The sequence below is a fragment of the Falco rusticolus genome, chromosome 13 (genome assembly GCF_015220075.1).
Source record: "Falco rusticolus isolate bFalRus1 chromosome 13, bFalRus1.pri, whole genome shotgun sequence".
Lineage (NCBI taxonomy): Eukaryota > Metazoa > Chordata > Aves > Falconiformes > Falconidae > Falco > Falco rusticolus.
Genome location: NC_051199.1, coordinates 1,157,851 through 1,184,689, shown reverse-complemented (window position 1 = coordinate 1,184,689; position 26,839 = coordinate 1,157,851). Strand labels below are relative to the sequence as shown.

The 26,839-nt window shown below is 60.5% G+C and overlaps 3 protein-coding genes across 4 annotated transcripts in view; 2 read left to right on the top strand and 1 right to left on the bottom strand.

The window, feature by feature from the left end:
• The first annotated feature begins 5,451 nt into the window (after positions 1–5,451).
• On the top strand, positions 5,452–11,351 carry MAB21L4 (mab-21 like 4). Its single transcript, XM_037407235.1, is given in 8 exon segments — positions 5,452–5,481; positions 5,709–5,946; positions 6,496–6,545; positions 6,547–7,108; positions 8,208–8,430; positions 9,281–9,434; positions 10,650–11,006; positions 11,240–11,351. Coding segments are annotated over 8 exon segments (1,707 nt in total). The 3' UTR covers positions 11,333–11,351.
• A 53-nt stretch (positions 11,352–11,404) lies between these two features.
• AGXT (alanine--glyoxylate and serine--pyruvate aminotransferase) lies at positions 11,405–15,921 on the bottom strand. Of its 2 annotated transcripts, XM_037406234.1 has the most exons (11): positions 15,631–15,920; positions 15,318–15,510; positions 14,632–14,696; positions 14,453–14,553; positions 14,156–14,226; positions 13,755–13,839; positions 13,363–13,458; positions 13,023–13,092; positions 12,810–12,905; positions 12,477–12,605; positions 11,405–12,047 (listed from the first exon to the last, which is right to left on the bottom strand). In XM_037406234.1, the coding sequence occupies exons 1-11, from the start codon at positions 15,883–15,885 to the stop codon at positions 11,940–11,942; spliced, it is 1,269 nt and encodes a 422-aa protein (XP_037262131.1). In that variant the 5' UTR covers positions 15,886–15,920; the 3' UTR covers positions 11,405–11,939. The 2 variants fall into 2 exon arrangements, with proteins under 2 accessions (XP_037262131.1, XP_037262132.1); XM_037406235.1 differs by lacking the exon at positions 13,755–13,839 and having other exon boundaries at positions 14,664–14,696; positions 15,631–15,921.
• A 1,745-nt stretch (positions 15,922–17,666) lies between these two features.
• The window catches only part of KIF1A (kinesin family member 1A), a 42,040-nt gene continuing 32,867 nt past the window's right edge, over positions 17,667–26,839 (top strand). The window contains 2 exon segments of the mRNA XM_037406262.1: positions 17,667–17,860; positions 23,565–23,716. Of these exon segments, the coding sequence (XP_037262159.1) occupies positions 23,611–23,716 (106 nt within the window). The 5' untranslated portion in view covers positions 17,667–17,860; positions 23,565–23,610.

Genomic DNA, 26,839 nt, shown 5'->3' with positions numbered 1-26,839 from the left:
GTTCGGACAGGGTGCTTCCCCCTGGGCTCTGCAGGCACCCAGTGAGCAGGTTACGGAGGCCAGCAGGCATCAGGCACACTGTGGCACAGGCTCGCCTACTGCAAAGCTGCACTGGTGGAAGAGGTGGATCTCACCTCCAGGAGCAAAGGATGGAGGTGGAGATCCTTTGGCCGACCCCAAGCCTCTCTCTCCCTGGTATCACAGCACTGGGGTTACCCCAAATCTACAGGCAGTGGCCTGCCCACAGTTCCTCCTGGCTCACAGCCCCAGGGTCACCTGCTGCCTCCCACAAAAGGCAGCCATGGAAAATGGTTGGGAAAGAGCACAAAGCCCTTTCCATGCTCCCCCACCCCACCCCCACCCCATTCAAGGCTCCATGCGTTTCAGAGGGGACGTGTGGAAAGGACCCAGGGAGCTGTTAATGATCCAGAGAGCATTCAGCATGGATGCTTTCGGGTGGGGGGGCCTGCAGGTCAGCACATGGTTTGGATTTTGCTCTCCCCCACCCTTACAGCTAATTAGGCTGAGCGCAGGGAGCGTTCCCTGCGGATGCGGAACATGTGCACAGCACAAGCATCACCTCCCGCAGGGGGGAGCCGGCCCCAGGAGCCCCCTCCCTGGGGTGGGTGAGGCAGCCAGGTAGCCCAGGGAGGTGCACAGGCATCTGGGGGGGAGCGGAGGTTTTAATGAAGGGGTTTGAACTCGTTATCTGGCCTGGGTTCAAAAAATGCAAGAACACAAATCACATGCATAAATGCGGGTGGTGGGAAGGGGCTGGAGGGCAGCCAGGAGGACTGAGGTTACTGCAACACATGGCTCCCACTCTGCCCGCGCTGCCCAAGCATGCAGTAGTGCTTGCCTCTGCCCTCTGGCTCTACGGGGCTATGGGAACATGGGGGACCCCTTCCCCTCTCCCACCCTCTCATCTCCCCCTGCCCCCCTGGGACATCCCCAAAGCGTGTGGCCAAGGCATTTAGTGGCTGTGGGTTGGCTGAGCTATGGCAGCGGGGTCATCACTAGGTGGCAATTGTGTCCCCAGCCTTGCCCCAGCCAGGGGAAACTGAAGCAAGCAGAAGGAGATGGGGCTGGGAGATCTCAAGGCGCTGCCTGTTCCTCCACCTCCCTGCACACCAGCAGCTCAGGGCTTCTCAGTGGTGCTGGTGGGGGGGATGTGGTGCCACCAGGACAAAGTGTCACTGGGACACAGGAGGTCAGCTGTGGCTGTGCTGACAATTGGTAACACCAGTGCAAATGGGGATGTGGGACCATTCAGATGGACACAAATCTCATTCCCTGGGGGAAGCCCTAGCACAAGGCTCTCACCTCAGCACTGCAAAGCTGAGCTTTTGAAATGCTGAGGGTGCTGCCAGTCCTAAAAAGGCCCGGCTGCCACTCTATCACTCCCTGTGCCAGTTCCCAGCCCCACCATGCAGCTCAGGGGAGGACAGGGGTGCAGCACTTCACCCAAGGGCGGCTCCAGCTCCTGGTGCCATCCCAGTGCAGGGGCAGTGCTGAAACCAGTATGTGAGGCTGAAAACAGTGCATGGCAAAGTCCCATCCTCGGCTGGGGCTCCTGGCAGCAGGCAGCTCGAGTTGATGCAAGAGAAAGACACCCATTGCCGTGGGGTTCCCAAACCACATTAATGGAAGACCTCAAACCTGCTGTGAACCCGCACCAGCAAGTTCGGCAGCACTTGAGGCTGAGACTGGCCATGGGCACCTCCAGCATCGCAGCATGGTGTTGGAAAGCAATACCGGATTTCCCAATCCAGCTGAAAGCTCCTCAGATGCTCTGTTGCTTTGATTATGACAGACCATGTTTTTTAAATCATTCTTGTATAAATATTTACACGTTTTTACAAGAACCATGCTTTGAGCAACAGGCCATGGCAGAAGAAGGGCCAGAAGGGAGGGAGCTGGATGCTAGATTGCTCCATCCCTGCTTCAGCAGGTCAGCTGGGGGTTGAGCATGACTGGCGGGGGACGCTGGGCTGCACCCATGCCCGGGACCCCAGGGCAATACATGCTATGTGCTGACAGCACCCTCACAACGGAAGGTGGCTGTTTGGTCTTATCCTGCCCCTTCCTCTCGCTCCCCTGGCTTTCCCCTCCTCAGGGAGCAGAGCCCAGCCAAGCACCAGAGCCGGTGGGGGCCAAACCGCCTGCTGCAGGTTACATTGCTGCCTGCTGCTGGGAGCCTCATGCAGCCCTACATGTGTTCTCAGCCTCGTCCCTGGCCTCATGCCCAGCCAGGTCTGCAAACTACCATGTGCAGCCCCCACAAGCTGAGAAAGCCCCTTTGCCACCCACCACCAGGCAACAAGGGATGACATGGTTGCAGGTGGGATGGAGACCATCCTCTGCCCCCACTTCCACCCTGGGCACAGTTCCTCTGTCCCTTACTCCCACCCCAGCACTGCACCCCGGCCCAGCCCTTGAGCCTTGGGCCAGGTCAGGGAGAAGGCAGTGGGTGCCAGAAACCCCTGTGGGTCTCCTGGAGAGAGGAAGGGATGGGGCAGGGGTGTCCAGGGGTCACTGCATCCCCCATATCTACTCCCAAAGCCCCAGAGCTGGAGCTGCAGGGACAGTGGCTGCAAAAAAGCCTCCCAGTGTCATGGGGACACTCCCCCACCAGCCTCATCGTGCTCCCCAGAACTGTTGCTGTGTTTTTTGGGAATGATGAGGGTAAACTCCCCTCCTCCCCTCCCCCACCCACAGATGGGATCCACAACCCAGCCTGGCTTTTTCCGCCAAGCTCAGCAGAAATTCACCCAGAAGGTCAGTGACCAGAGAAAGGGACGATCCATCATTAAATAAATTGTTTTCATTTCCCAGGATAAAGGGGAAGAAAAGGGGGGTGGTGGTGGTGGTGGGGTGTTGGACCAGGACTGAAAAAAAAAGAACACAAGGCAGGAAAACCACCCGCCACGCTCCATGCCATTTGCAGCCTCGGCTCCTTCCCTGCAATCTCGCAGGGCTTTTACAGCCAAAGCTCTTAATATGATTATAATAATAATTTCTTCCCTAGCGATTTTTTTTTTTTTTAATAAACAGTCTCTTTTGAAATGTCACTGGGGAAGCCAAGAATCCAGCTGAGCCCTGGCTCAGAGGAAGGAGCAGGGGCTGGGGGAGTGTGCGAACGTGCACGGGTGCGTGCAGGCAAGCACGTGTGTGCGGGAGCGCGCAGGCCCCCATGGGGGCACCCTGGAGGGGGGGACTCCACCGGAGCATGAGAGCATACCCAGGACAGTGAAAACCCAGCAGTTCCCTGGGGACAAGCAAGCAGGGGGTTCCTCTCCACCTCTCAGTCTGGGTGTCTCATTGAACCCCCGCCTCACACCCCTGCTCTCCCACTCCTCTGTGTGGTCCCCCCCCAGCTTCAGGGCTGGGCTTTGAAATCTGTTGAAAAGAGAGCCTTTTTGCCAAAATAAACAGCCTGTCATGTTAAATTACTCTCCCTTCCTCTCTGCCTCCCCTGCCTGTGTCCCCCCGCCCCATCCTGGCCTTTTTACCGGGGTCCACACCACTCCAGGCGAACTCGTGACTCCAGGGGGAGGCTCGTGGGATGCAGGAGTGCCAGCACTGGGGCTGGCGCAGTCGGGGTGCTGGGGCAGAGCTTCACCTACCGCCTGCATCCCAGTCTCCCTGCCCCTTGCCAGCTCCTCAACCCCCTGAAGTCTTTCTGCTGGGTGGTGGTGACAGCATCTTGCAGGGTCCTGGGCTCAGCAGTGATGCTGCACATGGCATCCTACAGAGGGGCAAGTTGGGTGAGGGATGCCGGGGAATTGCTGCAGCCCCTTGCCCATCCCTGCTATGTTGAGTGATCTCATTGCCCCAGGATTTTTTCCTCTCTCTTGCTTGCCCTTGCTCTTGTTTTTGGGTTGTGTTCTCTCTCCTGTTTCTAACAGAGCAAAAATTCATAGAACCATAAAACGCTGAGATGGAAAACGAGCGATTAGCTCATTCAGCCCAGCCCCTCTGCCAATGCCAGGCCGCTCCCCGCCAGCCTCCCAGTGACTCGTCCAGACCTAGCACTGCGCACTCCAGCCATGTCTTCCATGGCCAAACTGACCTTCTCGCTAGGAAACTTTTCCTGGTGCCTCACCTCCCATGGAGATGTGCGATGTTTGGGCCCATTGCTGGGTTACCTGTCCTGGTGCTTCCCTGAGTGCCCAGCCCTGCACTGGACCTTGTGAGCAGCTTGCCCCCCACCACTGCTTGGCCTTGGCCAGGGCTCAGCCCCCCAGTTTTGTTGTTTCGTCTGTACAAGATGGAGCTTCTGCTGCCTCCCCACCACACCGACCTGTGCCATGCCCTCCCCACGCCACTTCTCTCCCTGCTGCTGGGTTGGTCTCCCGCGGTGCTCGGCTCAGATGGGGAGGGATGCATGCAGTGGCCTTTTGGCTTCATGGCCCCTGTGCACAGAACAGCGCCGGACACGCTCCCTGGCAGGCAAAGTGCAGGCAGGGGCCAGACCATGCTCCCCTCCGTGGCTCATACTACAGGCACATGAATAGGCTCTGTGAGTTGAAGCTCTGGCCCTGCTCCCTCTTGGAAGGCAGGGAAGGCAGCCAGGACTCCCTGGAGCTCTGCGGGCGGAAGGACAGACAGTTGTGAGGGACAGCACCCTACCTGGAGGGTGTCTCTCCAGCCACGTGGGAGAGACAACTGGAAACAACCCTGGGGAGATCCAGAAGCCTTGTCTGGGCTATATAAAAGGGCCATAAAGAGCCTGAGTCACAGGAGGTGGGAGGACCAGCTGTGAGCCCCATGTCTCTCTCTCCCCTCCCCAGAAGAGGTCCCATGGCTCCACACTTGGCTGTGACCCCCTTCCCACATGGGTTCCTACTGCCACAGAGCCCCCCTTACTCCCTTCCCTGGTCTGACCAAGGGCAGGAATGGTTTGCAGGGAAGCCTGGGATTACTGAACCATGCTGTCCTGCTGGGACACCCCTGCCTTCCATTCACAGGCTGTAATTATTAAGAACTCTCACTCAGGGGCCATGAAGCTGGAGAACCTGCCTGGGGAAGGGCATGGTGTGCACCCCCCACTCCAGGATTTGTGGGAGATGCTGGGGAACTGAGGGCAGGTACAGCCAGAAAGGCTGTGTGGAAACAACATGCTGTGGCTGGAGCTGCCGTGACTCCAGGTGCGTTGCGGGCTAAGCCTGTCCCAGGCAGCTCTCAGGAGGCAGGCAGTGACTGAGACCCTGCTGAGATGTGAGCGTGGCCCGAAGTGCTGCCAGCAGCGCGGCCCTTGCTTCTGCAGCCGCTGCTCCTCCTGGCGGCGGCCAGGCTGGGGAACGCCACCCCAGGCGCCGCGGCCCGCGCCCATCCCGCTGCCTGGCGGTTCTGGGGCCGAAGGCGCCAGTTTGTGTGGCCTCCCGTGGGATGCTCCCCGCGGGACAGCGCTGTCGCCAGCCGACCGCGCCGCCGGGCCCCGCCGTCGCCATGACGACCGCAGCAGCCGCGCTTCGTGCGGTGCGGGGCCGTGCTGCTGGGGCTGGGCGGGGCCGTACTGCTGGGGCGGGGCCGGGGGGCGGGGCCGTGTTGCTGGGGCTGGGCGGGGCTGTGCTGCTGGGGCGGGGCCGGGGGGCGGGACCGTGCTGCTGGGGCGGGGCCGGGGGGGCGGGCCTGTGCTGCTGGGGCGGGGCGGGGCGGGCCCAAGCAGGCAGGCAGGACGAGCCCGAGGCTCCTGTCCGGCCCAGGGGCGCCGGGAGCTACCGGCTGTGGGCGTGGGCCGGGGCCTGGGTCTCATCCTGATCCTGATCCTGATCCTGGGCCTAGGTCTGTGCCTGATCCTGATCCTGGAACTGGACCTGATCCTGATCCTTGGCCTGGGCTCGATCCTGATCCTGATTCTGGGCCTGGGCCTGGACCTCGGCTTGATCCTGATCCTGCGACTGGGATTTGGCCTTAACCTGGGCCTGAGCAAGCTGTGGGCTGGTTGCACAGCTGGACGCAGGGGCCTCTGCACCGCCGAGGGGCACCAGGGGCTGCCCACATCTTGCAGGCTTGAGCCTGAGCCTGATGGAGCCAGGGGCTGGGCACAGGGCTGGGCCTGCAGGGGTGTGCTGGGCACCTGCATGGTGGGCACAGGGTCCCTTGTCCCTCCCAGAGCCACTACAGCATGCCACGGCTCCTGCACGAGCCTGCTCCCAGCTCCTGTGGGCATAACACAACTTGGGAGCAGACCTGCCCTGGCAGCCCCAGGCAGCTGGTCCTGCCGAGCTGAGCTGGGCCAGGGCGGGAGGGCAGTGGGTCACCTCTGTTCAGCACTGGCTTTGAGGGGATGCTGCTGGCACGCAGCCCCAGTGCCAGGAGAGGCATGGGAGACCTCGGTGTCATCCTGGCATGACCCATCAGCTGAGCATCCCTTCTTATCCTGTTGGACTGAAGTGGCGGGGGTGGGGCACAGTGTTAATTGGTCCCCCTGCCCTGGGTCTGCTCTGGGGGACACGGTGCTCCCAGCAGCTCTCTCTGGCACTTGCCCAGCAGTGGTGCTTGTCAACACCTGACTGGTGCTTCCCTCCACCCACACCACACCGACTCCCAGCCCTGCCCTTCCTACCCATGTATTTTTACTCCTGTTCAGAGCAGGCTCAGGACAGCAGCGGAGCTGCCATGGCAGCCAGCACTTCCCACTGGCACAGCTACCTAGGGGTGATTGTGTCCCGTGAAAGGCAGCGGCTAGAGCATTTCCAGCAGGCCGAGAACATCCTGCTGACTCTACTGGAGGTTGTCCATGCCAGGGAGCCCCGCTTCCTTGTGGATTATGCCAGGAACCTGGAAGCCTTCGAGTTTGCTCTCTGTGCCTCCGAGGATGCTGTCACTGTGGAGGTCCCTCTGCGGATTGATGGCGATGCCCTGAGGGTGCTGGCCTGCCAACCTGGGGACACCTCAGTTGGGCACCTCCCGGGGCCGGGCACCTGCTATCTACAAGTGTCCCCTTCAAGGACTGACTTGGAGGACTGGACCAGCGCCATGGGTGTGATGGAGCATGGAGGTGGTGCAGGGTGCTTGGTTCCGGGCAAAGTCCTCCAGCACCTGAAAGAGCTCCTTGTTTCAGCCATCGTGCACTGCCAGCGCTGCTTCCTGCTTCAGCCAGGTGCGTACAAGGTGGGGCGCTTCCCTGGCCAGGAGCTGCCTCCAGCACAGCTGGGGAGCCCAGCATGGTGGTGGTCCCTGCGCAGATGGGCTGGGATGCAAGTCCCTGGGCACGAGGCCCAAAGCGTGCAGGAGTGAGCACCCTGCTGTATGCTGGGACAGGCTTTGCCCTCAGCTAAGGGTGGGGAGATGCAAACTAGTCCCTGCCATCCCATGGCAGCAGAGTCATCCTCAGGCACCTTCACCCTGGGCTGCTGGCACCCTCCTTTGCAGGTGGCAGCTGAACGCCAGGGTTCACCCACCCTTGCCATCAGTCCCCAGGGAGGGTTTGCTCAGGGACTTGGCATGCTTGGCTCACCCTAACCACATTCCTCCTGGCTCTTCTGGCCTTTGAGTGCCCTCTGTTCCCTGGAGGAGGCTGTTTGGAGGGTGAGATGGAAAAGTGTCAGGGTTGGACTGGGACCTTGGGGCATGAGTCTAATCCTGTGTGCACACAGGCTCCAGCTGAGAGCAGTGTCCCTAGGGAGGACACGGTGGGGAAGGTACCCTAGGAATGGCCATAGAAGTCCCATCAGGCTCTTCATGCATTTCTGTCTCCAAAGGTGGTTCTTGAAGTAAATCTCAGTGTTGATGGAAAGATGATGTGAGAGGACCAGCAGGTCTGAAAACCTCTTAACCCAGCCCCAGCGAGCCCACCGTTCCCTCCTTCCTCCACGGCCAAGCCAGAGTCCTTCATCTTCCTCTACCCCCACAACCTGAGACCTTTCCTGGTCCATATTTCTTGGATCACCTTGTTTTTCTTGGCACTGTTCAGCCACCCAGCAGCATGGCCCCATTTGGCTGCTTGGGGGGCTTCCTGCTGTGCCCACACCCACTCGTCTGGCCCTGAGCCCTGCTGGAGCGATGCTCCTTCCCCAGAATCACCCCAGAGGGAGTTGGACAATGGTTTTTGCTGGGGAGCCACAGCCAAACCACAGCATTGGAACGGGATGAGTTGGGCAGGACGGGACGTGCCCGTGGGTGTTGCAGCACACACCCGGTTCAGCCTGTGGGACCAGCTGTGGTAATCTCCCAACTGCAGCCAAACGCTCCATGTCTAGGTGACCTCAGTGCCGAACATCTGCAGGAAGATGCCATGGAGCTCTCCCTGCTGATCCGTAGCAGCTGGAAGACCATCCGCTTTGACATCATCCCCGTGGTGAGGAGGCAGCAGGAGCCACTCCAGCTCAAGGGGCGGCAGAGTGACAGGGGCTTCCCTGAAGGCAGCCTCAGGAAGGCCACGGAAGAGGCCCACTTCGTCCCTGCCTCTCCCCATTGCTGGAGGTGAGCAGCTCAGCTGTGTGCATTGTGGGGTGATGCTGCCCTGAGGATCCCCCCCCGGGCGGCAGCACTGCCGGGTGTAGGGAAAAAGGAGATGGGAAAGTGGAGGGACATGTCAACAGGGGGGTGAATTCACCCCCTCATGATGCCCAAACCTGCTGTCCTGTTTTGGGGAAAAAACCTCAGCCAAATTTCAGGCAGCTCAAGGAAAGAGGGAGGGGATGCAACTGAAGGTAACCCCCCAAATGTGTTTGCAGGAGCTGAACCCTGGCTGTGCGGAGCCCTGCTCAGGCTTCGGGAGCAAGCCTGAGCATCTGGCAGCAGCAGGGTAATAAGGTGCCTCCCAGGGCGAGCTGCAGGACTGAGCAGGGCTGGGGTGACACATCTGCCTGCCAGCACAGCTACCCAGCCCCCAGGAAGGGCTGAGCATCTGGCTGGACCAGCCCAGGCCTATTTTGGGCACCGTGTGGTCTAGCTTGATGGTCAGCCCTTTCTTGGGGCCCAATCCAGCCCCCCCTCCGGGGCAGTCTGCAGCCCTCCCTGCTGCACTTAGGGGAGCACAACCCTGCTTTGTCTCCTCTCTTGTCCCTCCTGGGAAGGCAGGAGCTGCTCAGCAGCATTTCCATCATGCTGCAAATCTTTTTTTTCCTTTTTGTTAGAAGTGGGTGCAGGAGATGGATCCAGGATACTGCATGTCTGAGGCCATGTGGGTGGCTGGGGGTGTGTGTCTCCTCACACATGCCAGGTCACTGCAGGTATCCTCTCCCCAGCTGGGAGGATGCAGGCCTCTCCCCAGCTGGGAGGGTGCAGGTCTCCTTCCTCCCTCTCATCTGACCCCATTTTCTCTTGCCAGATCCTCTACTCACGTCCCCATCCTGAAGCTGCTCCAGGCGGTGGACACGCTGAAGGGACCCCGTCTGGACAGCCTTCGCCTGCTCAACCAGCTGCACAGCCAGGACTGGGGAGAGGAGGGTGGGAAAGGTGGTCTCACCTTCAACCACCTGAAGGTAGGTAGGTTCTGCTAGTGGGACCACGGCTCTCTGGGCAGGCAGAGCCAAGACTGCTTCTCTGCACCCTGCTGCAGCTTAGTCACTGCTGGAAGAAGACCCCAAACAACAAGCCTGAGTTCCTGCAGTGCTTTGGGATGTACCAGCCTATGGCTGCATCTAGAATGGATGCACGCCACTGGCCATGGTCAGAGGGGTTTGATACTTCTTCCTTGCAAGTAGCAGATGCTTCCAGGACCGAGCCAGCAACTTCCAGCCTGAAATGCCCTGAGCATTAAGAGTTGGGGCTCTGTGCTGATATGCCAGGCATCCCCTGGCACAGGCTGCCTGTGTCTGCAGGGGCCATGCTGGGGATTGCATTGCTGTGCCTGCCATGCCGCAGGCCACCTTGTGCCCTGGTGTGCTGGGGGGTGCTCATACAGGGCTGAGGGTGGCGTTTCTTCTGACAAAGCCCTCCTCTCCCCATCCAACCTGTTTTTGGCACTCTGGACCCATGCCAGCTGGTGACGCTGGTCAGGAAAGGGGCCGTGCTGGGGATAGCACCTGGTGACACAATCCAGGTGTGCCTTGCCTTGTGGTGACTCTCTGGGTCAGGGGTGGAGAAGGTGGCAAAGTTGTCTTCTGCCAAGAGAACAACTCTAGCTCCAAGTAACTCAGATCTTGTGGGTTTTGCTTTATGTTGCATTCTTCAATGTTTGGGGTATTTTTTTTAAAAAAAAGGCACAGTATGCATCTGCCCTTCAAAAAAGCATCTTCTGCTCCAGCCCACTGTATGCATTGCCCATAACACTATGTCTCCAAAAAGCACCTGTGCCAAGCCATTTGCCAGCACAACACCAAAGAATCTGGCATAGCAGCTGCAGGGGGTTCACCTGCTTTGCCAGCAGCTGACAGAAATCACAAGCAGGGCTTTTTACTATTGCTTAGTGCTTGTGGAAAGCTTGGGTGTGTTGTTTGAGAGCTGCTTTGGAGCTGAGACAGGGACTCTTCAGGGAGTGAAGCAAAGGTTCAAAAGTAAGGAGCAGTGGGGCATCAGCTGTGCCTGCAGCAGCCAAAGCAGAGTTTCAAGAGCCTGCACAGCCCTAGGCTGCAGAGGGTGTGATGTCTGTGTTAAAAGCTCAGGCCCATGGGTGGTTGTGTGGTGACCTGCAGGGTCTGAAGGCACGGCCTTTGTGGCGAGTGCCTGATCCTGCACCCTTCTCTCCCTCCTCACAGATGGTGCTGCTGTGGAGCACAGAGTTCTTCCCCTCCCCAGAGGACTGGCAGGACCTGGAGGGCTCTGTCTACAGGCTCTTGGTGATTCTCCTCCGCTGTCTGGCCACCCGGCACCTGCCCCACTTTCTGCACCCAGAGGAGAACCTCTTTCAAGGAGAGGCCCTGGACTTTGCTTCCATCTACTGTAAGGTGGACAGCTTTGCCCGGGAGCCCCAGCGCTTCCTCCGCTTCCATTTTGGCCTCCCTGAACGCACTGTGAGCTGGCAGGCAGACCCCAGCACACAAGCCCTCCTGCAGCTCCCCACTGAGAACAGGTCCTACTGGGACACAGCCTACTTTGACATCTTGCTCAGCCAGGTAATGCCAGACCCTCGGCTGGTCTTGCGAGGCAGCGTGCAACAGCACCAGAAACCACCTGGGCCGGGCAGCATAGGATGTGCTGGAATTTTCCCCCTGGAGCCCTCCAGCCGCTGGCAGCTGGCTGGCACACGCTGCCTAACCCTGCTGCGGAGGCTGCAGGAGGCTGGCAATGCTGGGCTCAAGCAGAGCAGGGCGTCCTCTCCCCTCACTCCCCACCTGCCTCTGCTTAGTTCCAGGTGTACCAGATCCAGGACGGCATGCGCCACTCAGCAATGTCCCAGCTCCTCTCCAAGATCCAGGAAGAAATCCCCCAGCAGAGCTGAATGGGACCCCACTGCCACCCCATCTGGGGGTCTTGAAACTCAGGGGGATGCAAGGCAAGCTATGGAGCCATGGAGCAGCACACTGCCATGTTGCTTTATTGAGGAAAGATGGTACCAGGAAACAAGTGCATGTCTGCTCCCCTGGTAGAGCTGGGTGTGTCATTCCAGGGTACCTAATCTTGAGGGGGTGGCTGGTGTCCTGGGCTGCTGGGCTCTGGTGCAGGGATGGCCAAAGTTGATGGCAGTGGGAGGGAAGGGACCTGTGGTCAGACCCTGCATCCAGCCCTTGTGTCATCTTGCAGTAAGGCTGCCATGCACTGGGGCCAGGGGAAGGGGAGTAAATGGGGGCCAGGCCATCAGGGTAAGGAGCGACCCTGCACAGGAGAAGGGGTTTTGAGCCCTGTCCTGCATCTGCTGAGCTGTAGCTCTCACCTCCATGTCCCCTGCTCTTCTACCTTCTCCTCGCTCTGTCTTGGGCTGCTGGGTGTTGCAGTGTTTTCTGCCAGCACCCTGGGGAGGCAGGGGAACCCCTCTGCCTGCCAGCCGCTCGCAGCCAGGCATGGGGGGAGAGCTGCACCTCCTTGTCCAGACCCCTTTGCAGGGGTGCTCACAGCCTGCTGTGGCGGCAGTGCCTGAGGGCGTCTCTCAGGGCACACAGCACACGGTCCACATTGCCACTGGTCGAGTTGCAGCCCATGAGGCCGATTCGCAGGACCTGGGAGGAGAAGGGTGAATGTCTCCCTGTAGCACCCACCTTTGCGGCCATGCCCCGGTGCTGTTTCCCTGTGGCCTGGCAGCAAAGCACAGGCTCCCACATGAAGCAGGGGGGCATGTGAGGAACAGCCATGCAAGCAGCCCAGTATGAGTGCGTGCACAACTCCCTGCTTGCTCCTATTTAACATGCAGTTCCTCTAAAGACATGTCACCCCGCTAATTATGTGTGCAGTTATCCAATTATGCCCGGCAATTGTGTGTGATTAGGAGCCGCTATGTATTGCTGCAGGCGATGGGATGCATCCAGCCGTGTGTTTGCTGTTTGCAGCCAGAGAGCACCCGTTAATCGTGGGGTGTGCTGCTGATGGATGTGGCTGCAGCTGGGTTCTGTGCCCAGATGTGGCCAGTGAGAGGGGAGGATGCAGCCCACCTTGCCCACCGAGGGCCCCAGGCCCCCAGCGATCTCAATGGAATAGTTGTCCATGAGAAAGGCTGTGATCTCCTTCCAGTCATAGCCCTCGGGCACCCTGACAGTGGTGACAGTGGGAAGCCTTGCCTTCTGTGGAAGAGAGAAAGTGGGTTAAATCTGCATCTCCTGGCCATGGCCCTGTCTCCCGGTGAGCCCCGCCGCCTGCCAGGAGAGAGTATTACTGGGGGTGGGGAGGCATATTGTTTTTCTCCACCACCAAAAGCTGCCCAGCCTTGTAGGGCCATGCCCTCACACTGCCCCTGCACCATGATGGTGGGCTCACCCAGCACTCACCTCCTCCTTCACGAAGAGCTCAAGCCCCAGGTCGCACAGCCCCTGGCACAGCTGGGTGCAGTTGGCCCGGTGGCGTTCCCAAGAGTTCTCTAGACCCTGCAGGCAGAGAGGAGCGAGAAGGTCCCCGCCACTGGTGGGCATCTCCTGGCACCCACCATTCCCCCAAGCCCCACTGGCACGGCCACTGCCCTCCATCTGTGTGGCGCTGCTCACCAGCTCTGCCAGCATGGCCAAGCCTTCCCGCAGGCTGAAGAAGCTGTTGATCGGTGCTGTGTGGTGGTACCTGCAAAACCCAAGGGGCACCCAGGTGGGTTCAGCCCAGCCCATGGCAGAGCAGTACTCCAGCTCATAGTGGGGGGAACCAGGGCACAGCATCCTCCCTCCTCTTCATCCAGCGCAGAGGGGATGCAAATCCCCCATGACTGCTTTGCAACCATTAGACAGGGTGATGGGGAGACAGGGCCTGAGCCGTGCAGGGCAGGCAGCCCCCGAGTAGGGTGAAGTCTGTGGCCAGGATGGCTGCAGCCATCTGTCCCAGACAGCCTGCCCTCACCTTCGCAGCTCCCCATCGCAGCCCCAGTAGTTTGCCAACCAGCTCATGTCCAGATAGAAGGACAGGGGCTTCGTCTTCCTCCTCAGCATCTTCTCCCTGCAAAGCAGAGTGATGGGGAGGAGCTGGACCTTGACCCCGCCAGCTCGAGGGGGGGAGGGGGTCAGTCCTGCGGGAGGACCCTCCTAAAGCAACACTAGGCCCTCAAAGCCAGTGCAGAGGTTGGCTCTGGTACCCATCGCTGCCCAAGGATGGGCCAGGCTCTGACCCTGCAGAACTGCTGCTGGGCATGTTCTCCAGAGCTGGGCTGTAGTGGATGGCTGGCAAAGCAGGTGGGTGACAGCCTCCCTCAGCCCCCCTGCCTTCCCCCCGGGGTGGGGCAGGGCTGCCCTTACCTGGCTCGCTCGCTGAACGAGATGGGGGCACTGCCAGGGGGGGCGTTGAGGACTTTCTGAGACCCCGAGTACAGGACGTCAACCTCTGCTTGGGAGGGGAGGCAGCTCCTTAGGGACTGGGGGCTCCCAGCAGGCACATGCTGAACCTCCCCAGTCCAGCTGCAAGTGTTGGGTGGGAAGCACAGAGTGGCACACGCTGCAGATCCTGCTTTTGTCTGTCCTGCTTTCGGGGGACACTCTGGCACTGCTGACAGTCCCCGAGGGGAACAGCAGGTGGACCAGTCTATAGTGCTGCTAGCCTGAAATGCAGGCAGTAGGACTGATCCCACTGCCCTCCCTCTCTGTCCCAGGTGTGAGCCCCCTTGTCCTGGGAGTGCCTGCGGTGGCACTGTGGCTCTTACCCTGCTGGTCCATGAAGATGGGGGCTCCCCCGAGTGATGCCACCGCATCCACAAGCAGCAGGCAGCCATGGCTGTGGGAGGACAAAGCTCAGATAGGTGTCCCTGCCACCTCCTCTTGCCACCCCTCTGCCTGCAGGCCTGGCATCCTGGTCCTCCCGAGGCCGCGTGTCTCATACGAGCCACTTCCAGCATCACAGAACAAGAGAAGAGGCTGGGCCATGTAAACCCCCATGCCCTGATCCCCAACGGCAACCTTGGGGTGCCGCTAGACCCTGTGGGTGCCTGCTATGCACTGACCGGTGGCAAAGCTCGCCCAGCCCCTCCAGTGGCTGCAGCACCCCTGTGGAGGACTCGCCGTGCGTGATGAAGAGCACCGAGGGCTTGTGCTGCACCAGGCCCTGCATGAAACAGAGGGGAAGGTGACCACCCTTGCTGCCAGCTCATGCCCACCACCCTGCACCATGGCTGACACTCACTTCCTCAATGTCCCACAGAGTGAAGTACTCGCCTGGGGGCTTCAGCAGCTCATGGACATTGGCTCCTGGAAGGGATTTGGGCAGAGGGAGAGTGAGGCTTGGTCAGGCTTCCCACTGGGCAGCTACCTGCTCTGCAGGAAAATTGGTCATGCATGAACCAGGAGTATGGCTGCCCACCAGAGTCTTGCCTCCCATGGATTTGCCCCGTGGAAAAGCCATAAACCACCATAAAAGGAGGGACATCACCTCAGAAAAAACCTGCAGTGCTCTCCAGTTACAGAAGATGTGCTGCTGGTCACTTGTCACAGCACTCTCCAAACTATCAAGCTGCAACAAGGTCTTTTACCATCACATACCAACACACTCTTCACGCCAGTTCTGCTGCCTTTGTCTCATCCAGGACACACTCTCTCTTCTCTTGTTTCTTCCTTGGCTGCTCTCTTCATTGGCTCTCAACCACTTAACAGAACCAGCCACAGCTGCACCTTATCTACATCGGCCAACCTGTGGCCCCTGAAGCCAACCCACAGTTGTATATTATCAATGCTAATTAACCCAGCTTCATTCCTCTACAGTCACTGCCACTGGGATGGGGAGACAGAGACCCAGAGGTCACATCCTGGCATCCTGTCCACAAGCCTGGTTCCCTGAGCCCTGCCAGTACCATCCAGCTGTCCCTGGCATACCCAGCCTCCTGGCAATGTCGGCAGCACGTTGTCCCCAGATGCCGTTGACAGCCACCAGTGCAGTGTCATCACGGTCCAGCAGGTTGAGGAGGGCAGCCTCCATAGCACAGTGGCCAGTGCCACTGATGGCCAGGGTCAGCCGGTTCCGCGTCTGGAAGGCATACTGGATGCCCGCCTTGATCTCATCCATCACCTGTGGCAGCAGGGGAACAGCCAGCACTGCTATTGTACCCCTTGCTCTGGCAGAGCTGGCCCAGTCCCTTGCAGGGGGCAGGGGAGGGGAGGAGAGGAAGGCTGGGCTGGGGCAGCTTACCTGCAGCACCTCGGGGTGCATGTGGCCCAGGAGCTGCTGGCTGCCTGCAGCCAGGATGCGGGGGGGCACGTTGCTGGGCCCTGGCCCAAGCAGCAGCCTCTCTGGCACAGCCAGGGGCCGAAGCAGCACCTGGGGCGGAGGGACGCAGAGCAGGCTGGTGGCCATGGCACGCCTTGCCATTCCCAGGAGCCGAGCCTGGAGGAGAGCAGCAGTGGAGGCTGCCTGTGCAGCACCCAGCACAGCGGTGCAGTGCATCTTGCGCCAGCAGTGTCCAGTGTCCTTGTGGACCCTGACCCCAAGGCTCAGTGCTCCCCGCCACAGGCCCGGACTCTGCCCCTGGCCGCCTACTTGTCCGGTTAATGTGCCACCAGTGCCATCCCTGCTGTCTCGGCCCCCTCATTTTGGGGGGTCTCCCCTTGCTACTGCTGGAGGTTTGCTCCCCAGGCACTCCAGCCTCTGGGACTGCAAGGACTCACGCAGACTCTGTCCCCATGGGCCCCAGGACACTGTGGCTGATTGTTCCCAGCACTATCTCAGCAGGTGGGATCCCTGCTCCTGAGCACACAGGTCCTGTGCCATGGGATGGTTGTGCCAGAGCTGTCCCAGCACAGCTGCCACAGTCACGAGTCCTCCAGCAGTACAAAGGACTTTCCCTGACCAAAGGGCGCCTGGCTAAGTGACAGCTCCTGGAGGAGGCTGGCCAGTGGGATGGTTTGCACAAGGGCAGAGCCTTGGGGTGGGACATGGCCACAGTCCCTGCTGCAGCGAGTTGTGCTCTGCAGGCATTACAGCCTGATGATGATGCCACTGACCACGTGTGCTCGCTCAGTATGCTGTGCTTGTCACCTGCCATGTGTACCCATGGTCCATCATATCATGCCTTTCCTCTGGCATGTTCTCTGCCATCCATACTCTGAAACACAAATGAGCTGCCTGCTTCCATCTCCTGGCCCTGCCAGGAGATGGTCCCTGGCTGGAGGGGCCACTGAGTGAGCAAAGCTTTGGGCTGAGGGTGACAGCTATGGGGTGGGGTGGGAAGGCTTGGCACCAGCAACTGGTGCTGAAGGTGTTTGGGACAGATGTGTGGTGCTGGCAACAGTGCCAGGTGAATGCACTTCTGCCTGGGCAGCCAGATGGCAGCCACCTCTGAGTGGGAGCCAGTGTGGCTATCACCACATGGATTATGGAAACCAGTTATCCTGGAGACTGCTGCCAGGTTATCATCTACCAAAGTGAATACAAAAAGTCGTGGTGTCCTGAGCCAGCCAGCCCCTCATCCCGTGCCCCAACCATGTGTTCCTCCTGCTGAGGACACTTGCTGCTGCCAGGATTGATGCTGGATGCTTGCAGGGTCTTTGAAACGCTCAGTCCCTAAAAGGAAAGACTTGCTGGAGACCCACCACTGCTGTGGCCAGTGGGTGGATGAAGACATCTCCACAGCCTGGGCCCCAGGGAGATTTGGGGAAAGTCTGGGGCAGGGAGGAGATGTGAGGCCTCGCAGTTGGTGTAGTGGTGCAAGGGAGGATGCGCTGCTGGAAACAGCTGGTGACAAAGCCCTAATCTTCTTTCTGCGCTGGCTCTAAATTCCTTGGCGCAGATGGACCAGGAGCTGGCCGTGCCGCCCTGGGCCCTGGGGCTGCAGAGCACGGGGCTCATCGGCCCCGAGGGGTGAATCAGCCCTGCACCAGAGGTGGGTGCGGGCCGGCGGGGGCTGGGGGCCGGCGGGGGCTGGGGGCCGGGGCCAGAGAAGGGGGGCTGGGGCCAGCGGGGTGCCCTGGAGGGGGCAGCTCTTCCCAGGGTACCGCGCCGGGGGGCGCCGGAGACGTGGGGGGTGCGGTTGCTGGGCGACGGTTGCCAGGCGACGGTTGCCGGGCGACACTGGGCCCCGTGCCCCTCCCCGCGCCCTTGCGGCGGTTCCGCAGCGCGGACCGGGGGTGGGGGGGATGCGCTGACGTCACCGCTCCATCCCGGGCTCGCGCCCTCCCGGTCCCCCCCCCCACTTCCCCCCGGCGGCGGCGGCCAACCAGAGCGTGGGGCGGCGCGGGCGGGGACCGCAGGGGCGGGTCTGCCGCCACCCGCACCGGCACCGGCACCGGCACCGGCATCGGCACCGGCACCGCACCGCGCCGCACCGCACCGCACGCGCGGCTCGGCCCCATGCCGGCGTCCCCCGCGCACGGCTGAGCGCTGCGCCCCGCCGAACCGGGCACGAGCGCGGGCACGGGCACAGGTAGGGGCGGGCGGCACCGTGCGGGACGGGGCAGCCCCGGCACGCCCGGCCGCGGCTGCGGCAGTACGGGCGCGGTCCGCGGGCTCCGTCAGAGGGGGGGCTCTCGGGGCTGCCCGGGATGGCGGGACCGCCCCGCCCGGCACCGGCGGGGGCGAGGCGTGGCGGGGGGAACCGGGACGCGCCCTCCCTGGGGCCCGGCAGGGCGAGGGGCTGCGGCCGGCGGCCATTTTGCGGGGCCCCCGAGGCGCGGGGGAGGGGGGCCGGGTGGGGGCTGCCCGTGGGTCCCCAGCGCGGCGCCCGGCGGGTGCCTCCTCGACTTCCAGAAGGATCCCGCCGCGGGGGCCCCTCCCGGGAACGGGGCGACGCCTTTGCGGCCTCGGCACCATCCTGCGGTGGGGAGGGGGAGGCTGGCGGCCCCGTCGCCCGCGGGAGGGGGCACACGTGCCCGTTTTCACCCCCGAGCCGCCCCCACTCCCGCCTGTGGGGCAGGTGGCGCAGCCATGAAGCTAAGCTCTCTTGTGGCATCATTATTACGCCTCAGAGTCAACGGCAGCGCAGGAAGGAGCAGGGGGTGCCCAAGGGGGGGTCTCTGGCTGCAGGGTGGGGGCTGGCAAGTGCTGCTACGCCGAGGCTCTTGCTTCACAAGGACGAGTCGCGGCCGCTGACGATGCGCTTGGGGCAGCTGGGCGAGGGCCGCCATGTCACTGCAGGCCAGCACTGATGGCTGCTGGCTGCAGGAGGGGTTGGTGCAGAGCCCTGTGCTTGGCCACCCTGGCTCCCAGCGAGCAGCCCTGCACCTGCCACATTGTCTTCCTCTGCTGCCGCTGCCTGCCTCCTCCTCCTCCTCCCCCTTGGGGCAGCATCCCTTCCCCCAGACCCAGCAGACCCCCTCTGTGCTGGGGTCTCCTGCCTGCTCAGGTCCCATGCCTTGGCTGCAGGGTTCCGTGTGGACAAGGAACCAGCCAAACATCTCCCCTGCCACTCCATGGCCATCCTTCCATGCCCCAGTGCCCAGAGCAGCCCCTTGGCAGGTGGCCTCAGTGGCATGGGGATGAGTGGGGGTGTAGCAGACACCCCCACACACCCTCCGCTGGGGTATGGCTAGGGGTGTGGTGGGCTCTGCCATCCCCGCAGGCTGTTGTTGACCTCCATTTTGTCTGGGAGGTGACAGCTGGCGCTGGCACAGATGCTGCCACCACCCTGCTGCCTCCCTGTGTGTGGCCAGAGCTCCCAAACCCTTGGGGATGTCAGAACCTGGTGTTTCCTGCCCCCCTGGCTGTCCACCCGTCTCCATGCCCAGTCATGCTGGTGATCCACAGAAAGTCGCTGCCTTTTCCATGCAGCTTTTCCCTGCTGCAGGCTTTAGTGTGTGGAAGAGAGGGAGGATGTAGAGAGTAGGTGACGGCGTGTGAGGTGACTTGCCTTTGCAGCAGGGATAGGGAGCTGGCTGGTGGTAAGCAAAACCCTTCATCTACGGCCTTAAATTTGCCACCTGCAAATTTAATCTGCATTGAAATTCTCAGGGAGCTGCAAACGCAGCCCTGAAGCCGTGTCCCCTGTTGGGGTGGGTGGGAGGCAAGGAGGCACAGGGCAAGGTGGTCATGATGGTACTGGGGAAGCGGGGGCCTGGATTTCAGCTGGGCATTGCAGGGCACTTGCTGCTGCCCTGGGCTGTCCCCTGATCTGCTTCCCCGCCCACGGGTGCTGCTCCAGGGAAAACTGCACCGTCATGGCCCCTTGTCCTGTGTGGGGCGGGAGGTGAGTGGGGAGCAGCCGCTGGGCTCAGCTGACAGGTGCCGATGATGCACTGTCATCTGGGCCAGCTGCCCCCACAGTCTCCCACTGTCCTCATTGTCCCCAGAGCGAGGGGCAGGGTTCTGTGGTTCCAGATGGACCTGGTGGGCCCCAGTGAGGGGGGCAGAGGAAGGGCTCATTAAAACAAAGCCTGTTGGTGGCTGAGAACACCATGGCTTAGGAGGCACAGCCAGATGGGGTGTCCACCCTCGCCGCCAAGGTGACGTGGGCACGCATGCAGACAAAAAGAGAATTTCACCTTGGATTTCCCTGGACACAGGCAGCTCTTCGTCTGCCAGTGCTGCCTGCAGCCCTGGCGAGGCAACCCCTGCCCTGTGCTGGTCACAGGGGATGGGCCATCCTGGCCATGCTGACCCGTGTTCGCATCACTCAGGCCCCAGCGTCGGGCAGCACCCAGGGGACCAGCTGCTGCATGCCCCGCAGCATCCTTAGGGGAAGTGTTTGCTGCGGGTGGCACTCGGGGACAATGCTCCCATCCCACTGGTCACCTCTTAGTGGTGGCAGAAGGGCTCCCGGTTGGTAGCCTTTGGACTTAAGAGAGCTCTTGTTAGCTCATCTCTGCCCAATTAATCTTAGCTGATCCAGTTAATCATGGCTCTCTAGGCTTTTTGCTCGTCACCGAGGGCTGGCGGGTGTGTCAGTAGGGATGGGCAGAGTGCAGCAGGCTGCGCAGGAAAGGGGGAAGTGATGCCCTGCGGGGTTGGGGGCAGGTCCGTACATGCCCCCCAGCGCCATGGCCCTGGGGACTGTGCTATCCTCCTCTGCTGTCTCCTGTGTGTGTGGGGTGGCCCTGGGAGGAGGTGGGGAGGGAGCAGGGCCGCTGGGCTGGCCCACTCCCAGTGAAAGGCTGATAGCAGCTTATTGAATTTCTCGCGATGGCGCATTAAACAGGCTGCAGCTGACTGTCCCCAGGCAGAGTGAGCTGGCTGGGCTCGAGCTGCTTGCCCTGGGGGAGGCTGCCGACCCCTGCCCTGCCTGCCCACAGCCTGCCCGCTGCAGGGTGTCCCCTCCCTCTGCAGGGTGCTGGGCACCTGTGCCCGGCGGTGCCGGTGCTGGCCGGTGGTGCTGCCGGTGCTGGCCGGTGGTGCTGCCGTGTTAGGCGTGCTGCAGGCTGAATTCCTCACTGTGGCTGAGCCAGGAAAATAAGAGTTGGAAGGAGGAGAGGAGACTCGGGAAGAAGCTGGGTGGGGTCTGCCAGTGCTCCCTAAGGGGTCCTTGTGCTGCGGTGGCAGAGATGGGGCTAAGGGAGCTGCAGAGGAGCAGGGGGGAAGTGGCGTGTCGCTGGCTGAGGAAGCTGAAGGAAATGGATGGAGACAGAAAATGGAGCCGAGCTTGCAGCTCTGCAGCATGGTATATGGGTAGGGAGCGGGGCCCGTGCCACGGGGCCCTTGCCACGGGGCTAGGCGAGCCAGGTGGCTTGCTGGGAGTGCACTGGGGTGGGAGGGAGAGAGGAAGGGTCCTGCTGGCAAGGAGGGGGCTTCTCAAGGCCAGTGAGGGTGAGCTGGCAGGGGTACTGGTGTGGGGCTGAGTGGGCCTTCCCGGCAGAGGGAAGAAGGCAAGCAGCCACCAATGAGGGCATGCAGTAAGGTGAGGCACTCAGAAAAGTGGGACAAAAGAGAAACTGGAGATTCTACGTGGGAGGTGAAGTGACAGGGCTAGAGGGGACTGTGATGGGAACGGCATGAGGGTGGGAGGGAATGAGGGGCAGGGTCTGAAGCTGCCCATGGCAGGCAGCTGTCAGTCCCAGGGCTGGTGGGGTGGCTGATGGGTGTGCCATTCCAGCACCAGTGGCTCTTGCTGAGGGCTATGCCACAAGGCAGGAGCCTAGGGACCTGACCCACCTGGGAGCTGGAGAGACTGCTCAGTGGGGGGAAGAAAGCTGTCCTGGCTGTGGAGGAGGAGAGGGAAATGTTTGACATGGGCAGTTGTTGGGTGCTGTGTGGGGTTTAGCCCAGCAACAGATCCATCATCCCTAAGCACCAGTAGTGCCACAGGGTGCAGCAGCTTGAGCCAATGGCCTCATGTGAATGCAGCCCTTCCACCCAGGAATGTATCCCGTTGGGTATGTTGGTTGAGAAAACCCAACTTTTTCATTCCCCTTTGGCATGGAGTCATGTTTGATTTTTCCTTTCTCTTCCATATGAGAAAGCAGATAAGTGGGGAACGCAGAGGGCCGTTGGTACGTGGCAGCCTGCTCTCTGGCTGAGGGGCTCAACGGTGATGTTAAAAGCCCGCTTAAAATAATCCACGCTCAAGAAAGCCTGAGTCTCAAATGCTTGAACTCTGGAGCTGTTGGGATTTAAGGGTGCAATTGCTGGCTGAGGACAGTGGGAGCTCTGGAGCCATCCCAGCAGGGCAGTGAGAGGGAGGGAGGATTTGGGAACACTTAAGAGGAGAAGATTTGTCCTCCTCCTGCTGTCAGGGATGCAGACTCAATTTTAAAACAGGCAAAGCATTTTTCAAAGACAGAGCTGAGCTTGTAATACTTTCTGGCTGCAAATGTTTCCATTGCACCATGAATATACCTGCCTTTGGGCAGAGCGTACATTGGTTTTCCTCCCACCCCCTTTGGAAATGAAAACTGGAACTGTCAAACCTCAGTTAGTTTTAAAGCCATCTCCTTCTCTTGGGACACTTTCTGTGGATTTATTTTTCTCTTCTTCCCCCCCTCCCCTCTGCCTCCTTTTCCACAAATTCAGCTCCACTTCCTTTGGGTCATGGTCCACATAACCAGAGCTGTGCCATTGATCTACTTCCTAGAGTGAGCATCCCAGTGGCAAAGACCAGGCTCAGAAAGCCCTAGGGCGTTTGCAGACACCCTTGCAGGAGTCCTGTAGGCATGGATGCCAGAGGAGCCAGTGCCTGCCTGTGCTGTGGGGTGCTGAGCTCCTCTTCCACTGGTCAGCTCAGCATGAGGAGCCAGGGAGCAGGGGATGCGCAGAAGCGGGGATGGATGTTAGAAGGCAGGAATGGTTTTTGTCAGGGCTGATCCTGAATGACCCAGCGGTCAAGGGAGGGACCCCAGCGTCATTTTCTGGCCAATGCCAGGTAGGCTTAACTGGGACTTGGGGAGGGTGGGACAAGCTGTAGAGAGCCTGGGCACCCGTGCTGGGATGAGAGGCTGCTGTGGGAGATGTTAGATAGCAGTTTGTTTCATCTTGTGAGGTTTGTGATTTATTAGCAAAAGGAGTGGAAAAATGATCGTGAATTGGAAGCTTCAGCTGAGTGCGATTGCCACTGGCTTGCTGGCTGGTGCTGCTCCTGCTGACGCCGCACATCTGCTTGTGCTGGGAGCTGAATGAGAGGCAAATACCAGTGGTTGTGTTCAACAGCCACCTCCTTTCTCGACATGAATGTAATGCCATCATTTTCCTCCCCTGCCTCCACCCAGTCCTGCTGACCAGCCAGTCCCTGCTCTTCGGGGGCTGGGGCAGAGGCAGGAGGCTTGGGTGATGGGCAGGGGGTTGTGGACTTGCTTGCAGGCGAGGGGCCACCTGCTCAGCACCGTTGGCACCCTGGGATGGAAAAAACACTCCCTGGGGGTCACACTGATGCTGACAGTCCCTATGTGCCCTGTCCTCTGCTGTGGGCGCCCACTGAATAATGCCACAGGGTGAGGGAGGGTGATGGATGCTGCCCTGGGGTAAGGGCAGGGATGTCCCCTAGGACTGAGCAGGGATTCCTGACCTGAGATACAAGGGGAAGGGGGAAGAGGCAAAATGTGGGCAGATCAAGGGATGAAGCAAAATGTCATCTTCCACACAGAGACAAACTAGCGTTCCCAGGAGGTTTCATTGCACACGATTTCTGTTCATTTTTCTGGCACATCTGTGAGATGGGGATTGGGATGCAAGCTTTCCTAACCCCCTCTTTTCTTCCCTCCCTGCAGGACAGCTGCTGCTCCCTGCTAGCAGGACCCACCTCCAGCTGGTGCAATGGCGGGAGCATCTGTGAAGGTGGCGGTGCGCGTCCGGCCCTTCAACTCCCGGGAGATGAGCCGGGAATCTAAATGCATTATCCAGATGTCGGGAAGCACCACCAGTAAGTGCTGGCGTCAGGGGAAGAGGGGCTCGGGAGGGCTTTGGGTGCTACCTGGGGAGGAGTGCGCATGATGTGGCCACAGCAGCAAGTGCTGAGCTGCCAGGACCTTTGGTGTGGTTGCCAATAGCACTTGGTGTTGTTTGGAGGAGGGAATCTGGGGTGGGAGGTCACCTTTCCCACAGCGAAATACAGTCCTGCTGTTAAAATGGCAGCAGTGAGATCTACATGGCACTGAGCCCTTGGGTGTCAGTGGTACTGAGTGGGGCAGCATCCCTTGACAGGTGATGGGGAGGAATCAGAAAAGCCTGAAAACACTGGTGCATTGATGTGGAGCTGAGGGTGCCCAGCCTGTGGTTGCCTGCCCAGGTGTGGAAGCTGTGCACCAGCCAGTGAGTGGCTCCTGACGGCACTGCCTGGTTGGCTCCTGCACACCGCAGTGCGCTGGGACCCATCCCTGCTTCCACGGGGCTTTGAGCCACAGCACCAGCAGCATGGAGGGGTGGGAGCAGGGTTTGCTGAAGGATGAGGAGGGGGGATGTGGCCCGGGGGGCTTGGGGGTTGCCTGTCCCATCAGAAGCCCATCTGGAATTTTCCCTCTTTAAATAATGGCTGATGAAAGTATGGGGTGGGAAAGGTGGCTGAATCCCTTCTCTTTGGCTCTGGAAACCTCCAGATGGGACAGCATCTAAAATAACTCCCTCCCTGCCTGCCCGGGACTTCCTGCGTCACTGTCATCCGTGGGTGAAACACCAGCACCAGCCACCCCCGTGGCGGGTGCGCTGATGGGCTGCTATGACAACCCCAGCGGGAGGGGGAGGAGGGCACGCCGGGGGTGCAGGGCAGCTTTGTGACCCTGCCAGGTCTCCCACGCACCATGGGACAGGGAGCAGGAATGTGGGGGTCAGTGGGGCAGCATCTGCTGGTCTCTGGCGTCCTGAGGGGGGCTCTTCTGCCCGGTTGCTGCAGGGATGTCCTGCCTGCCTGCAGTGCGGAGCTGGTCCCCTTGTGCCAGGGCAGCCTTTCTAGCCCAGCAGGAGCTGCACGCGTGCCCAGGGCCGGGCTGCCAGCAGGGGAGATATCCTTTCTGGCCCTGATGGGTGCTGGGGACCTGGCACACCCCAGGCCCGGTCAAGAGCCTCAGGCATCCCCCACCTCTGCCATGGCCACGTTTGCTCAGGGTGATCTGGCTGTGCCCATCCTGCCACCCCCAGCCCCGCTGTCTGCAGCCCCACCCCAGGGCTGCCCCAGGCCCCTCGTCCCCCTGCCCTTGCTGGGGAGGGCTGGCCAGGCTGCAGGCAGGGGCAGTGTCCCAGCCAGCCCTTTGCTGACAGTGAGGTTTTTCTCCATGAGTAGACAAACCATCGGCTAATCCCCTTGGCTGGGGGGAGGTGATGGTGGGGGGACGACAACACAGACTCTGGTGCCTGCTTGTGCTGCTGGCTGGGGGAGGCAGAAGGATGCTTGTAGTAGTGGCTGCTCCCCCTGGCCCCCAGAGCGGGACTGTCTCAGCCCCCCAGCTCCTTGCAGAGAAGCCAAAAATAAACGTGTTTGGAGGGGTGAGAACAAGTTTCATCCTTCCCAGGATTATTTACGGAGACCCCTGTGCATACTGAGGTGGGGCAGGTTGTTCTTCTGGCTAATGCATTAAGCCCCGTGGGGAGCAGCAGGGGCTGGGGACCAGGGCAGGAAGGGGTCAGCCCTCCTCTGCCATCCTTTTCCCCCTGAACTTACAAATGCCGCCCCCTTGGCTTGCTGCACCATGGCTGCTCACCTGCCTGCCGATACTGCTGCTTTGTTCCCGTGGTGTCCCCTGCTCTGTGTGGCTGTGGGGACTGATCTGGGCACCAACAGCCCTGGCCCCTCTCCTGGCAGCTCCCACCAAGATGGAGAGGAAGGGACCCCAGATTTCATCCCACGAGGCCATTAATATTCTCTTTCCAGAGCCATGCTTCCCTGAGCTTCAAAATACAGCGATTCTCTCCTGTGGGTCCTGGGTTTTATCCTGCTCAGTGCTTGGTTGCCTGCTTGCTGCACTCTGCCATGCTGCTGGCTCTTCAGGGTGAAGACAGGAGTCATCTCCAGACGTTTTCCTCCTCCCCCTCTTGTCTGTATTTCTGCCTTTCCCCCCCCCCCCCCCCACCTTTTTTAATCCCCTTTGGCAAAGCATGAATCTTTTGAATCTTTTGCAGCAGCTTTGCAAAAGCCCTGGGGTGCCTGATCACAGGAGAGGAAAAAAAAAGTCAAGAGCATCCAGCCACATGGGGGTAAATAAATGGGAATAAAAGGGGCTTGGGGAGTGTGTTTCAGCTCAGGATGAGAGACTTGCTGCTCTTAGTTTGCTCCCTTCTCCCCCATGTCCCAGTCTCTGGCCTGCTGGGCAGCTCGGCAGCTGGGCAGCTGCAGCTGGGATGCCCAGAGCTGCTTGGTGCCATCCCTGGCTGCTTCTCCGCCCCGTGCCCAGCATGGGCTGGCACTGGGATGCAGAACAGCCGCCTTGTGCAGCACCATCCTGCCCACTCCTGCTTTTGCCCATGCTGGACTCATTTTTTTTGGGGTAATGCTCCTGTTCACTCTAGCAAGGATCACCTCTGCAGGGCGGAGACGGACTGGACACAAGCTTTGGGGAGCCAGGTGGCATGGCAGAGCTGCCAGATGAACCCCAGGAGCCATTGGACGTGTTCCACCCAGCTTCTTGCATGGCCTCCACACCTGCTTTGCTTTACAACAGCCACTCACATGCCCTCAACACACCGACCAGGCACCGGCAGGGATGGGCAGCCCCTGTGGCTGCCCACACTCACGAGAAGGCTTGGTGCCGTTTTGGTCTGGATCTCAGTGGGGACCTCCAAGTCCCTTTTTGCAGTTGCTATGGAGATGTCACTTCCCAGCCCTTTCTCCTGGTAATTAGTCTGCCTGGGATTCAGGAGGCATCCAGAGCATCTGAGTCACGCTGCCTACAGTGGGCAGGCAGGCAAGGAGCCAGCACCCAGCCCCTCTTTGGTGCTGGAGCTTGGCTCCTGCCCACAGTGCGGGGCATCCGAGCAGCACTGTACTGTGGTTTCATGGTCGAGACAGGGTCCTGACCCAGCTTCCCACCTTCCACCTGCCCACCTTGCTGCCTTT

Bases quoted from the DNA above. Each gene is read 5' to 3' on its own strand.
- AGXT (XM_037406234.1), bottom strand. From the start codon at position 15,885: ATGCACTGCACCGCTGTGCTGGGTGCTGCACAGGCAGCCTCCACTGCT. The intron at 14,554-14,631 runs GTGAGTGTCAGC...TGTTTCATGCAG, and splicing joins CTCTGTGGGACATTGAGGAA to GGCCTGGTGCAGCACAAGCC. The intron at 12,048-12,476 runs GTGGGCTGCATC...TTCTCCTCCCAG, and splicing joins TGGGGCCCTCGGTGGGCAAG to GTCCTGCGAATCGGCCTCAT.